Source organism: Homalodisca vitripennis, chromosome 2 (genome assembly GCF_021130785.1).
Source record: "Homalodisca vitripennis isolate AUS2020 chromosome 2, UT_GWSS_2.1, whole genome shotgun sequence".
Classification (NCBI taxonomy): domain Eukaryota; kingdom Metazoa; phylum Arthropoda; class Insecta; order Hemiptera; family Cicadellidae; genus Homalodisca; species Homalodisca vitripennis.
In genome coordinates this window covers 109,234,332-109,247,391 of record NC_060208.1, presented here as the reverse complement: position 1 = coordinate 109,247,391, position 13,060 = coordinate 109,234,332, and the positions used below count along the sequence as shown (strand labels likewise).

At 34.3% G+C, this 13,060-nt stretch overlaps 1 protein-coding gene across 3 annotated transcripts in view; it reads right to left on the bottom strand.

Moving 5' to 3' along the window:
• Positions 1-367: 367 nt before the first annotated feature.
• The window catches only part of LOC124354566 (facilitated trehalose transporter Tret1-like), a 56,340-nt gene continuing 43,647 nt past the window's right edge, over positions 368-13,060 (bottom strand). For all 3 annotated transcript variants that reach the window (XM_046805119.1, XM_046805120.1, XM_046805118.1), the window contains exons 2-5: positions 9,187-9,261; positions 8,324-8,459; positions 5,326-5,511; positions 368-2,088 (exon numbers count right to left, since the gene is read on the bottom strand). In XM_046805119.1, the coding sequence (XP_046661075.1) occupies positions 1,040-2,088; positions 5,326-5,511; positions 8,324-8,459; positions 9,187-9,261 (1,446 nt within the window). In that variant the 3' untranslated portion in view covers positions 368-1,039. The remainder of the gene's footprint in view (positions 2,089-5,325; positions 5,512-8,323; positions 8,460-9,186; positions 9,262-13,060) is intronic.

The following is a 13,060-nucleotide window of genomic DNA, read 5'->3' as shown; positions in this document are numbered from 1 at the left end:
ATAATTTTACTTTAGCTTGCTTGACCTTCACCTAAACGAGTGTTGGTGACAACCAGGTTCTTGTTTACGATAAATTCCTACTTAGTTAACAGTAAAAATAAAGTGGTGGTTTATACAATATAAATATGCTCTCGGCTCTACTGTACAAAAGAAGTTTACATTAAGTTTCATTCAAAAGAAAGCTAAATGTAAATTTAACTACGTTATTGTATTGACAGTGCATTGACAGTTCATATGTGCATTGCGTCATTTTAAAATGTTATATACATTTTTATGTTATAGTTTAACATCTGCGTGGCATTTACAGTAAACTACATCACCTTCATATTTTTTGTTTAACGGTATTGTGAGTAAGCATAAAAACACAAACATTTATAAACAATGTTTATTAAAAACAATATAAATCACATAACAAACCAGTCTAGATCTCTTTGCAGAGCCTCTTAATCGATAATAAATACTGTATCACATCAGTGGTCAATAACTAGAACCTAACCTAAAGCCGCCGAGACTCGGGCCGTGGTGTGAGGACCATAGCCCACATCTCGGGAGCCCAGCCACACACGATAGGCCTAATAATATCACAAGGTGTTCAGAATAGCCGGAGTCCCTGTCCCTGTTCCTCCCAGAAAACAAATGTTAGTATTACAGAGGTGGACATATATTCTGAGTATTTGTACATACTAGGCTAGTCAAGTGTACTAACTAAAGTACTACGTGAAATATCTAAGCTATAACTGATGCATTCAGACGTTTATGAATACTACAAAAATACTGATTATGTGGTCTAAGTCACCGGCAAGATAGGCGAATGCTTCATTACCACTGTGTTGGCACAAACAATCATCGGGTCTATTGGGTTCTTCGAAAGTGTTACACTGGTATTGAATGTGAGTATGGTCGTAACTGTTAAAAATGTTCATGAGATATGACCGTACACTAACGGACTTCCAAAGTTGACTGTTCTTGCCGGTTCCCTCGACTTAGGTACTGCCGGATTTCAAATGTTTTCAGAGAATCACCTCGAAACCTTCCCTTTTCAAGGGCTGGGCTCGCCTTCTTTACGGACCTCCGTCTTGCCCTTGAACTGAGCCTCTATCTCGATCAGAGTCCTCCCCTGGGTCTCCGGCAGAAAGAGCAGCACGAAAACGATGGCGAAGAGCGAGATAGCGGCGAAACTCCACATCATCCCGTGGACATGCATGTACTGGAGGCACTGAGGGTAGACCTTGACTACCACGAAGATGAAGAAGTAGGCCAGTGAGGAGACGACACCGCCCATGATTCCTCGGACCGCAGTAGGGAACAGTTCCCCGATCATAATCCAAGGGAGCTGCAACATCCCTAACATGCTGGTGCAGACATTAGCGACGATGCAGAGCTGAGGGAGCCAGGGAAGAGGGCGCTCCAAGACATCCAGGGAGGCGTAAAGATATTCGTAGGAGCCGGCGACCCCCATAGACAAAGCCATCCCGAGCCCCGAGACACAGGCCATGGTTCGCCTGTTGAACCTTTTGATGCAGAGAGTGCCGAAGATACTCATTACTAGCCGCATGAAGGCCACGATGATGCAGAGCACGTACTTGTCCATGGTGCTGCCGGATTCTTGGAAGAAATTCACAGCGTAGTAGAGCATTATGTACAGCCCTGATCCTTCTTGGAAGATGAAGAAAGTCACAAGGATCAGAAACGGCTTCCAAACTGATGGTTGAAGGAACTGGCTCCATTGATTGCCGGACTCTTCGTTTTCAATCTTCTTCGCCATCATGGCCTCCGAGAGATCCGCGAGCTCCTTCGAGGCCTCATCTGTGTCACCGCGGAACCAGACGATGGCTTGCCTCGCCTTCTTCTCTTTACAGTGAGCTAACAGCCACGACGGCGACTCCGGTATCAGCGACATGATGGAGGCGCTGATGGCGGCGCAGACGGCACAAGCGGCGGACGCCACCTGCCAGTTGAAGAGGTAGCCGAAGCTGTAGACCAGAAGGACCCCCAAGGAGACGAAAATGGGGCCGAAGGCGGAGAGGAACCCTCGGTGTTCGGGGAGACTTATCTCAGCTACATAAACATAACACGCCGCGCCCATTCCTGCAATTCACAACAGAAACTTTAGTGGGTTTTGTGATTTATTAGTTTCACCATCATTTGCTGTTTATGTGCATACAATTAAATAACGTAGGAATTTCTAAATATACAAATATAAACGATTTTTTGTAAAATATACGAATGAGTGAATATATGTTACACAAATAGCAAGCAGTATTAACATATGGCCTGGTCTAAGAGTTTGCAAGAAGAGTGCTTTTGATAGGATATTTGGATCATAATATTATAATCGCAATTTGTTTCATGAAAATATAAAACTAACGTAGTCTACTGAATTTATTATATACTAGCGGGCCCGGCGCGCTTTGCTGCGCATTTCAATAATTTTTTGCAAAAAGTTGCCCGCGGCTTCGCACGCAATTTCCCGTTGAAAACAGTACACTATATTCACTTATTCTTTTTCTATCACATTCTAAACATTGCTGAGATAATTGATAGTCGTTCCATCGTGAGCCTCTTGGGCGTATTATGAAGGTATGTACCATATTCCTGCCTCTATCTAGCTGTTACCCACGGCTTCGCACGCAAATCTTAAGAACCAAAGTCCTTATATTACTTAGTAAATTTTTTTTTTTACTATAATAAATTTTAGATTAAATTAGTTATATCTCCGATGCCACGATTGAGCTTGCTTTGTTGTCTCGATCGAGAGAATATGTACACACGGAGTTTTGAGAACCATACTTCTGTCAAAAAAAACAACTAAGGTTGATTTTATAACATTCTTTATATTTGTAGCCAACGTAAGATAGTAATTATGATATCTGCATTACTCTTCTGATCAAGCATGAGCATGGTTTATATTAAATAAATATTGCAGTTAAAGGTGAATTTTTACGTCAAATTTGAATTGTATTATCTGGATAGTAAAGTCTATGTTTAACAGTGATTGCAAAAAACAGTTTAAACAAAATTTGTCGTTTCTCTTAAGCTTACTCTATGCTTTAAAACTATAAGTGTAATATATGTTTACAAAGAACAGCTGATTAAAAATTTGAAAAGACGTTAACATATGTTTGCTGCAATGCATTTCTTATGGGTATTTCTGTAACCAGTGGGGCGGAATCCTGAATCGGGAAAGGGATGGGCATAGCTTATAAACCTTCTCCGTGGAAAAATACATATACGTACAAATTTTCATCATGATCGGTCCAATAGTTCACGATTCCATAAAGGACAAACATACAAACATTCATTTTTATATATATATAGAAGTATTGATATTATTTTAGAATTGAATTTGACAGGCTTTGGTAAAATGAAATTGACCCTTAAGAGATACGATCAAAATATTTTATGAACCTCATCACAATATACAAAGTATAGTGACATATTAAATCGATTTCAAAATTTCATATTAATTTTAAAATTAATTTCTTCTAAAATAATATTTGAGTTCCGTAAAGTTTTTAAGGCTGTAAAGTCTTGTTTAAAGTTTGTTCTTTTGTTTTGAAACTAACAAGTCTCTTACTTATGAATTTGCGTATATGTTGAAACGGTCATGAATAATACAGGTCATTTACACAATAAATTAATTATTTGTTTGAAGGTTGACCTATTCATCTTTTATCAACAGAGAAACCGTTTAACTTACAAAGAGCAAATATACATAGTAAATAAACCTGGAAAACAACTGTTAGTCATTGAAAACAAATGATTATTAATGAACTCTCTGACGATAACCTAGCTTGTTGTTTCGCAGTAGACAGATAAACAGCTTATACACCACAACGTGCTGGCTGACGCGTCGACTCTTCTTGTTAATTGATTACCTGATCTTTGAACTCACCATATCAACAAAAATTAGATTTCACGTATATTTTTTTAATAAAGGGCAGGCAGGAAAAATTGTAGTAAATACGTAATTAGTAATGCGTTCTCTTTTTTGACCATCAACAAAAGACTTGTTATATTTAAATTGAAGGAATACGTATTACAATAGAAAATAAACATTTAAGAAGAATCCAAATAAAAGAAATTGCACGTAAGGAAAGTGACTAATAAATTCATGCAACACTCCCTATGTAGTATTGTCTCTTCTGTATTAATACAAAGCATATTGTATACCTGTATTGCCTGTATACATTTATTTATTATATTCTATATATTTAACATTATATTAAAAATCATAATTATTTTTATCGAATATTGAATGAAATGGGCTAATTTGCTTACATACTGTCTTTGCCACATTTGAAATTTATGGGGGAGGATACTCTCTAAAGCGTGGTTGAGCTAATGTCGTAGCGAAATAAACTTGGGACTAAAAGGTTTCTCTATAGGTAACCCGTATTGTATTCTTATTACATAAATGATTCATATTATGTTCCGTTTTTTTAGTTATTTTACTTTGAACATTTCGTATGACCATCATTTTGAAACCTGAGATGATATCATTCTGAAGCTTTAAAAAAGTCTTAATTAGATTAAAATTCTGCAGGCAAACGGTAAGCTAAGTAAGAAAGGGCTATACTTTTGTGACATTTCTACTTATTTTGACCAGACAAATCAAAGAGTGAAATCTGACAGCCATTTCATTAAGTATATACTGTTTATAAATCAGGTAATATTAATATTAAATTATATAATGGAGTACAAACTAGTATGTTTAATTTTATAAGTATGCTTTTGCATTTTATATTGAAAATTAGTGGTCTTATACCAATAACATTTTAACATCTTCAAAATACAATACTCAGACAATCCATTAAGATAACAAAAGAATAAGCATTTTCAAGAGCAACTTATTTTATAGCAAATGTGTTGTATGCTTACTTACTATATCGTGAAATATTTGCAATGAACTTTATATCATAAATAAGTACATTTCGTAACTCTAAAGTGTCTAAAACCTAAGTGAGTTAATGCACATTTTAAACCAAAGTAATTTAAAAACTCATCATTTAATATATGAGATAGTTTAACGAGTATACAAAAAAAATTACCATCATGGACTCGAAATGTCCACCATTATACTTGGCTGATCAGATGATGACAAGAGTGTAATAATAAACCCAAGGTCTAAATCTCCTGGAAATGAGGCCATGACTTTAAATAAAAAGTCACCAATTTAATTTCAATAGAAATATTATATTAAATTGACAGTTTCTCCATGAAAATACTAAATATTACAGAATGCCACTGTCGTCAAAATAAATCCACTAAAATGGAAATATAAAAGATCTAATGGTTCAGATGTTCCCTATTAATTGAACCTACCAATAGCTACTCCCGTGATGGCACGGCCTATGCAGAGGATGAAGAGGTTGCTGGAGAGGGCGATGGTGAGCCACCCCAAGAGGAAGGGGATGGAAACCAGTTGGACAGCCTTCTTGCGGCCGAGCCATTCCATCAAAAGACCCGACAATATGGCACCCAGAGGGTTGGTGATCACTCCCAGGCTGGCTGTAGACAAGGTAAGAAAGTGTTAGATGGGTTTATCGTGGATGGTGGAGATTGTCAAATACATTTGTCTTAAACACTGGAAGAGATGACTCCTTACATCTGTCTATTGTTTGACTACCATGACAGCCTCAATTGCATGTTATTTTCAAGACTTTCCAAAAAAGTCGGGAACCCGGACCGATAAACACAATAACCTAACTTGCATGTTGGAGCAAGTCATCTTTAAAATAAGCTGAATTTGTTGAAATTATATAATAATAATATAATTGTTATATAAAAGTTGATACAATCAATTATTTGTGTTAATATAAAAGAAGAGGATGGGCTGTAAAGACGGGGAAGGTTAATTGGATTTTAAAAGAGAGATAAACAAGAGTCATTCAAAGGTTATAGTTTGATAACCTTCTCTTCATCATACTTTAAGAGTCCTTTTTTATAGTCTTGACAGTAATATTTGTCAGAAGTATATTATTTACGTTGTGACTCTGTGTCCTTGTTCTTATTTAACAGTTTGCTCTTTTTCATCTTTCACATGACATTTTTTGCATGATGAAAGGTCTCTTGCAGACATTGGAAATATTTGACAAGCAACATGTACAGTACTTCATCAAGAAATTGGAGGTGACTGTATATAGAATTTGAAGAGAAATGTCGCTTAAGTTTTATGATAATTTCCATACAAAAATAAAAGCTCGATATTTATCTGATTCATTGTGATAAATCAATACACACGTTTGTAACACATTGTGGGACTATGACAACCACGCTCTTCAACCAAAAACGCATACGTCGTACTGACATGATTCTACTTTAAGTTTCAATAGACTATCAAGTTTATCTCACAAGGGAACATTTTAGGCAATATGAGAAAACAACAAAATGTAATATCAATACTATTGGTAACGATTTTCCTCTGATGTTTTGTAGATATGTGAATTTCGCAATCACAATTTTCGTAAATCATAGAACTGGAACTTGTGCCGTTAACTACCTACCTAATCCTCTCTCTAAGTGATGGCCCTAGGTAAACGAGCCCGTAATAAAAGCTACCAGCTCGGTAAGTACATAGTTATCCGTCTCAGATTATACAGTAACCGTTATAATATCACGGTAATTTCGTCCGTAAAACAACGAAATAACATACAATTACGATGGAAACATATTCCCGTTGCATTCTCACACACTTTCACTGGGTTTCACATGCATATAATTCACTCAACACTTTCTGGTTAATGAAGTTGGAATCACGGTAATCAAACAACTCCCTAGTCTGGGTTATTTCACTGTTCCCGGCCTCACAAGATCTGACATTAAAGTCGAAAACATTGCGCCTGAAATTACCACTATCAATTCATCACAACTGAGACAGCTTCCTACTTTCATAATACGTTAGAGACGTGATTCATCCATTTCTCAACGGTGAACTCACCGTGGACTGATATGCAAAAGTTCTATTGCCAAGGTCAAGGTCGTGGTAAATCATAATCATGCCAAAACTAAAATAAGAGAATGTAATGTAGAAGGTCAATTAGCTGTTGTTCAAGGCGCTGTGCCTGAATAGATAGATCACTAAAGCGAACAACAATAACTCATTCATGGATGAGCAACGGCAAAGCACGCTCCATCGTGAGGTACCGACTCTTCCGCAACGATTGACTCGTTATCGTCATCGTGAACAAATGCTGACTTCAAAACGTGAACACTCTTAAATCACATTAAGTAACAACCGAGCCGTCCGGTTTTATTTAGTGGCGAGTAACAAGTTGTGGTTATATCACCTTTCTAATACGGATTTATTGACTCCTTTCCTTCAGGTGCAATAAGGAATGTAAACTCTCATGAGAGTTTAGATCTAACTGTACAAACTAAATCAATGGTTTCGCTTAATTTTAACTTCGTTCACAATAATTCATACATGTTCTTTCATGTCTGAAAAGGGCAAAAAGTCACTTTGCTATATGTGTATAAAATCCGAATGTATGTCCAAAAAGATTTTTTTTACATTTACATAGGAATTTAATAAAACAAATCGTTTTTTTCTTATACCCTAAAATATATTAAATGTATAAAAACAAAATATGTCACAAGTTCTAAAGTAACAATTTTTCCAAAGCCAAGAGTCAAGGCAAAAACAAACTTTAACAGATCGGAGTAGGCCCAAAACCTACCTATATATTGGCGGCTCCAATCTTATATGTGTTGACGTAATTACAGATTTCAAACGACAGGCTAGGATGTATCCTGAAGCGTGTTACTTTCTAAGAGAGTATTGTAGTGATATTTGTATCCCTGCTTAATGTGTTGACGTAATTACAGATTTCAAACGACAGGCTAGGATGTATCCTGAAGCGTGTTACTTTCTATGAGAGTTTGGTAGTGATATTTGTATCCCTGCTTAATGTATTGACTTTTTAATTATGTGTGATTTGAAATCTATTAAAACCATAAACAATTACATAATTTACAAAAAACTCATTTGTATTTTAATGAAAAAAGAAAATTATTTTTACACGAATAAAGAATATATAGCGAATATTTATGCTAGGACACGTTCAAAAGAAATTAGTCCGATACACGCAAATGAATATTATAGTAATAATTTTGTGTGACAAAGGTGCAGGTAAAAAACCAGTATCGTTAAATTTTAAACAAAGCGCCATCGCGCGTAAATGAAAAAGGAGTCCCAAATTCGCTAATCACAATCCCCAAGCAAACAAAGTAAAAATGTTGATAAATCTCATGTGCCTAATGTTATTAAGCTACATAAGTTATTTAAAACGAATTTTGAACAACTTTGTCCAAAAGCACGCACCTATCCAGGAGGCCTCCTCCGTGTTGACCTGGAGAGGACTGGCGGGATCCTGTAGTTGAGGAAGTAAGATGGCGGAGTATCCCTGGCACATGCCGACAGACACCGAGTTGATGTGGGTGGCGACGGTGGCGGCAAGCTGCACATAATGATGACGGGAAAAGTGAGACCATTAACTTTTTTCCTTCTCACTAGATTATTGATTATGATTTAATTCATGTTTTTCTTCTACAAAAAAACTGACCTTGTATAGACTTAAAGAGAAGCATTTAGAATACATCAGCTAGATACAAATACAAGTTCTAAGCAACGTTTGATTTGCTACATGCAAATACGTTTCAGAAACGTGTTTAAAAGGACTTTCGTTATTTTATATTATTTTTTGGCCGGTAATAAACATTTATTTTCAGTTTTCTAAAAATTAAAAATTGATTTAAATTCAAATTTGTTTAAAACAAACTCTTCGGAGCACAGTTCAGTCGTGAAATGAACAGACTTCAGTCCAAACTCAACACTCTGACAGTACCTGATCTGTGTTCAAAGATTGCTCCACTTACACGAACAGATGTTACCTCTGTTCAAAAACACTGAACAATCATGTTCCCTGTTAAAAGAAATCTAATGAAAAGTATTAAACTTTGTAAACCTTTAGGTTGTTAGTAAAAACTTTAGATAGAGATCGTATTTTTAAACTTATTATCTTTAATGAAGTATTACGTCATCGAAACAACTTTGAAAACTGTTGTAACTGTACAAATTCTAAAGAAAGATAGCTAATTTTTAAAATATAAATCATAACACAAAAATCAAAATATTCATAATTAGCTAAAAATATTTAATAGATAGTAACCTTTCATCATACTTACAGCTTTTCCAATACCAAGATCTCTGACTTTGGCCCATCGCTCGCCGAAGTTGTCTAGCATTGTTCTCCCAGCAGCCTGAAACAAAAAAAGAGGAAAATCAATAAATAACTTAGAATACTAAATCATTACCAAAACCGGTGTACTTTTAAATATTGTGTCTCATTTACACACAATTTACATAAGAGCACCATAGACAATAAGGAGTAGTAATAAGGTAACAAATCTATTAAAATGTCATTGTAGCTGAGTATACCAATATTTTAAATTCATATAGGTCATTTTTACTTAAGGAAGGTCAATTTATTTTGGGTTTGGTACATGTTTTGTTACGTTAATTTCATTGCCCTTTTAGATAACTTTCCTGAATACCAAAAAAGTAAAACATACGCTTCTTATCAGCCCACGTCAAATGATTGACATTTAAAGTAGAGGATCTATATAATTAGGCTGAAATAAAAACTGCTCAAAATAAAAATGTCAAGTTTTTACGTTATGTACATGAGTTATATATTCAGATATTGACAAGCTTGTATTCATTTATAACTTCAGAAAATTATATTTTTATGGAAATAGTTTAAGAAATTACCTGTTTCAAAATTTCTTTCTCACTAATTTATTTTATTTGTCTACTTTTTATGTATTCTGAGTAGTTTTTATAAAAGACTATATATTTAGTATACAAAATGTACTCCAAACCAAAAATCGATTATTCCACCTTTATGTGTACACTTTAGTTTCTCTCTTCCATACAATCTATAAGGCTCTAAACATTGGACATCAATAGATTATCTCTTAGTTACCGTTAAGTACAATTAAGGATTTAATATTTCTTATAATTTTCTATTGAGTTGAGTTAATTATGTAAAAGAAAAATACTTTTGTTCAATATTTAAGATTTACAAGAACATGCAGTAAATGCTTGTCTAACTTTCTCATGAAAGTATTTTAAAGCAGAGTTATAAAACTAATAATTACTACGATATTTTTCTCCAATCATCATAAGAGATTATAAGTCTGAAATAGGTAATGGAATGAATACAAGTTAGAAAGTGTGGAAATTTGTTATAGACTTGAATTATTTGGTATATCAATAAATGCAATGCGCCACGCCGTTGAAATTGGAGAACGTATCCAAGTGATTAACTATCGACATAAAGCTGTCCGAGGTTTGTTGATATGACCTTGAGGTTGAGTCACTGACCAGCGACCGAGTAAGCAATGCAGTTTTGTTTCTCTTCTGCCAACCACGGAACAGTGTAAATACGCCACATTCCGTGAACAACTTTGGATTGTCACCCAGAATAAACGATGCAAAGTATAAATCTAATTCCAGTAAACAAGTAGCTCTGTTGGCCAGACTCAGCATTATAAACATTATGTAGTTAGCAGGGTCACTGACAACATAGTTGACGTGCTACTAGTAAATGCTACTATGCATTTTCGTCTCAAGGTGAGCTGACATCTTTTGAAACAGCTGAAAATAAAGAATTTTCTATCTACAGGAATAAAAACTGTTAAAAAAGGGCCCTTTGTCTTAACAATATAATTCTCACTGTTATGACACCTGAATTAATTAAATTCTTTATATTCTTCAATTGTTTTATATAATATGTGTTTGGACGATGCTTTTTAATTAATTATTAAATACTAAATGAGAAAATATTTGAAATTGTAACTTGTGGATTGTGATTAAACAGATCTACGAAATTAACTTAACAGTATGAAGTTTTCCATTTCCATAACGTCCATTTCTATTAAATTTTCTAAAATAAAAGTGTTATATTAGTAATAAGTTAATCAATTAAAACTATTTATAAATTTATTAATTTTTAAATTCGTAATAATTTTCGCTAAATTTGTTGTGCAATACGAATTTGGTGCGGTATCCTGTTCATTGTTCAATTCGGTCTAAAATATATTACATTTTATAACTATTATGCCGTTAATTAATAATAAAATTAATAATTAATTATATAAATTACTATCAATTTAGTATACGTTATGAACTATATATAAGAATTATTCGAAAATTCACGTAATATGCGATATTAATCGGCGATCATAATAGTCTGTGCTTCGAATGTACTCATCTGTTCTTATCACGGATTACCGAAATTGATCTGTAATTGTATTGATTTATTGTGTATAAATTATACGTAAATGAAACAGGCATTGATTAAATCATATTTCACAGTGTTGTGCCTCACCGGTCAATAGATAGGCTAAATGTTTAAACGTAATTGATATCTGTTACACCATTATTAAATCACGTAGAACGTGTAATAAGTTTTCAAGATGAAGTATTAAAGGACGCACCACAGCGTGTAAAGATAATTGGTGGAAACGTCAACTTTAGTTACCGTGTCATCGTTATATAACCTCTAAGGCGGATGTGCTGTGGACTTGACTATACGCAATACATTACGTGCTCATATCTGTAAAACTGACAAACATCCTGTAAACCACTTACAACTTGCGTAATCGGCAGAAAACACCATAGCACAGTGTGAATATATACGAGTATTAGATCATGTGTGCACTAGACTTTGTGGAAATAACTAAGGAACAGTTATCATTCATCATAAATTTGGTCCTCGACTTTAAAAATATCTATTGCTCTGTGTGTTCTGATTTGTGTGTCCTCACATGAAAATTAACCATTATCGTCAGCCTTGTACAATCCAAATCGGCACGGATATTATCATTCGGAAAACGATGGAAAGTTTGTTCTAAAACTTCATGGGATAATGTCGTATTTTCAACTAAAATTATGCACAAACCTTCGTTAACTGTCGAAATCCGTGAAGATTATGTGAGGGAGTTATTTACAACAGCAGTTTGTCTAGTTGCCTTAAAACATAAAGAATTCAAATTTGTATTCCATAATTGGTGTTGATAAAGCTGAAGTTTTAATTTTAATTGGTAAATTGGACTAAAAATATATCTTAAATTCAACATTTACCCTTTTGTATTGCCTGTGTAAAATTAACATTATAATTTATTAGCTGTTATTATAAGCGTTCGAGTTTAAACTTTGAATACAGTTAAAAACAGAACCAATCAGAACCTATTAAAAATCAATATTTGTATTATTGTTTTCATTGGTTACGTATGAAGTGAGACAGTTAACGAGTTCAAATGTTACTTATAGTTCACAGTTAACGGGTTCAAAGGTTAGTCTCATCAAATTGTTTAGATAGTAGCGAGTTGTCAATTTACAAGAAGATATACGCCTTGCATAGTAATACAGGCACCAGGCTTCTCCGAGTTTGCATGCAAAATGTCGAACTTATAACTCATCTCATTCTTACGGACAGACAGGCATACAATCATACCGAAAAGAAATGTGTATCTCCTCGGCCGAGAAATGAGATATTGTGCCAGCCAACTGAGTCACAGCGATTTAATGACTCAGCCAATTCTCATTGTTAGACATGCACCATCAAAGAACTCATTATTATATATGTAGAAATTAAGTTTCATGCAAAATATTAAGTCTAAGAAGAAATATTTCTCGAGATATTCTACGGATAGTTATGTTAAATGTTGAAATGTAATGATTGTACTCTGTTTACTAATTTATTTACTCTGCGATGTTTCCAAGCGTATGTATAAATGTAGTTCTATGTAACATTTCAAGTCTATAGGTCAGTTCACTCTCGAGATATTCTACGGATAGTTATGTGACATGTTGAAATGTAATGATTGTACTCTGTTTACTAATTTATTTACTCTGCGATGTTTCCTAGCGTATGTATAAATGTAGTTCTATGTAACATTTCAAGTCTATAGGTCAGTTCACTCTCGAGATATTCTACGGATAGTTATGTTAAATGTTAAAATGTAATGATTGTACTCTGTTTACTAATTTATT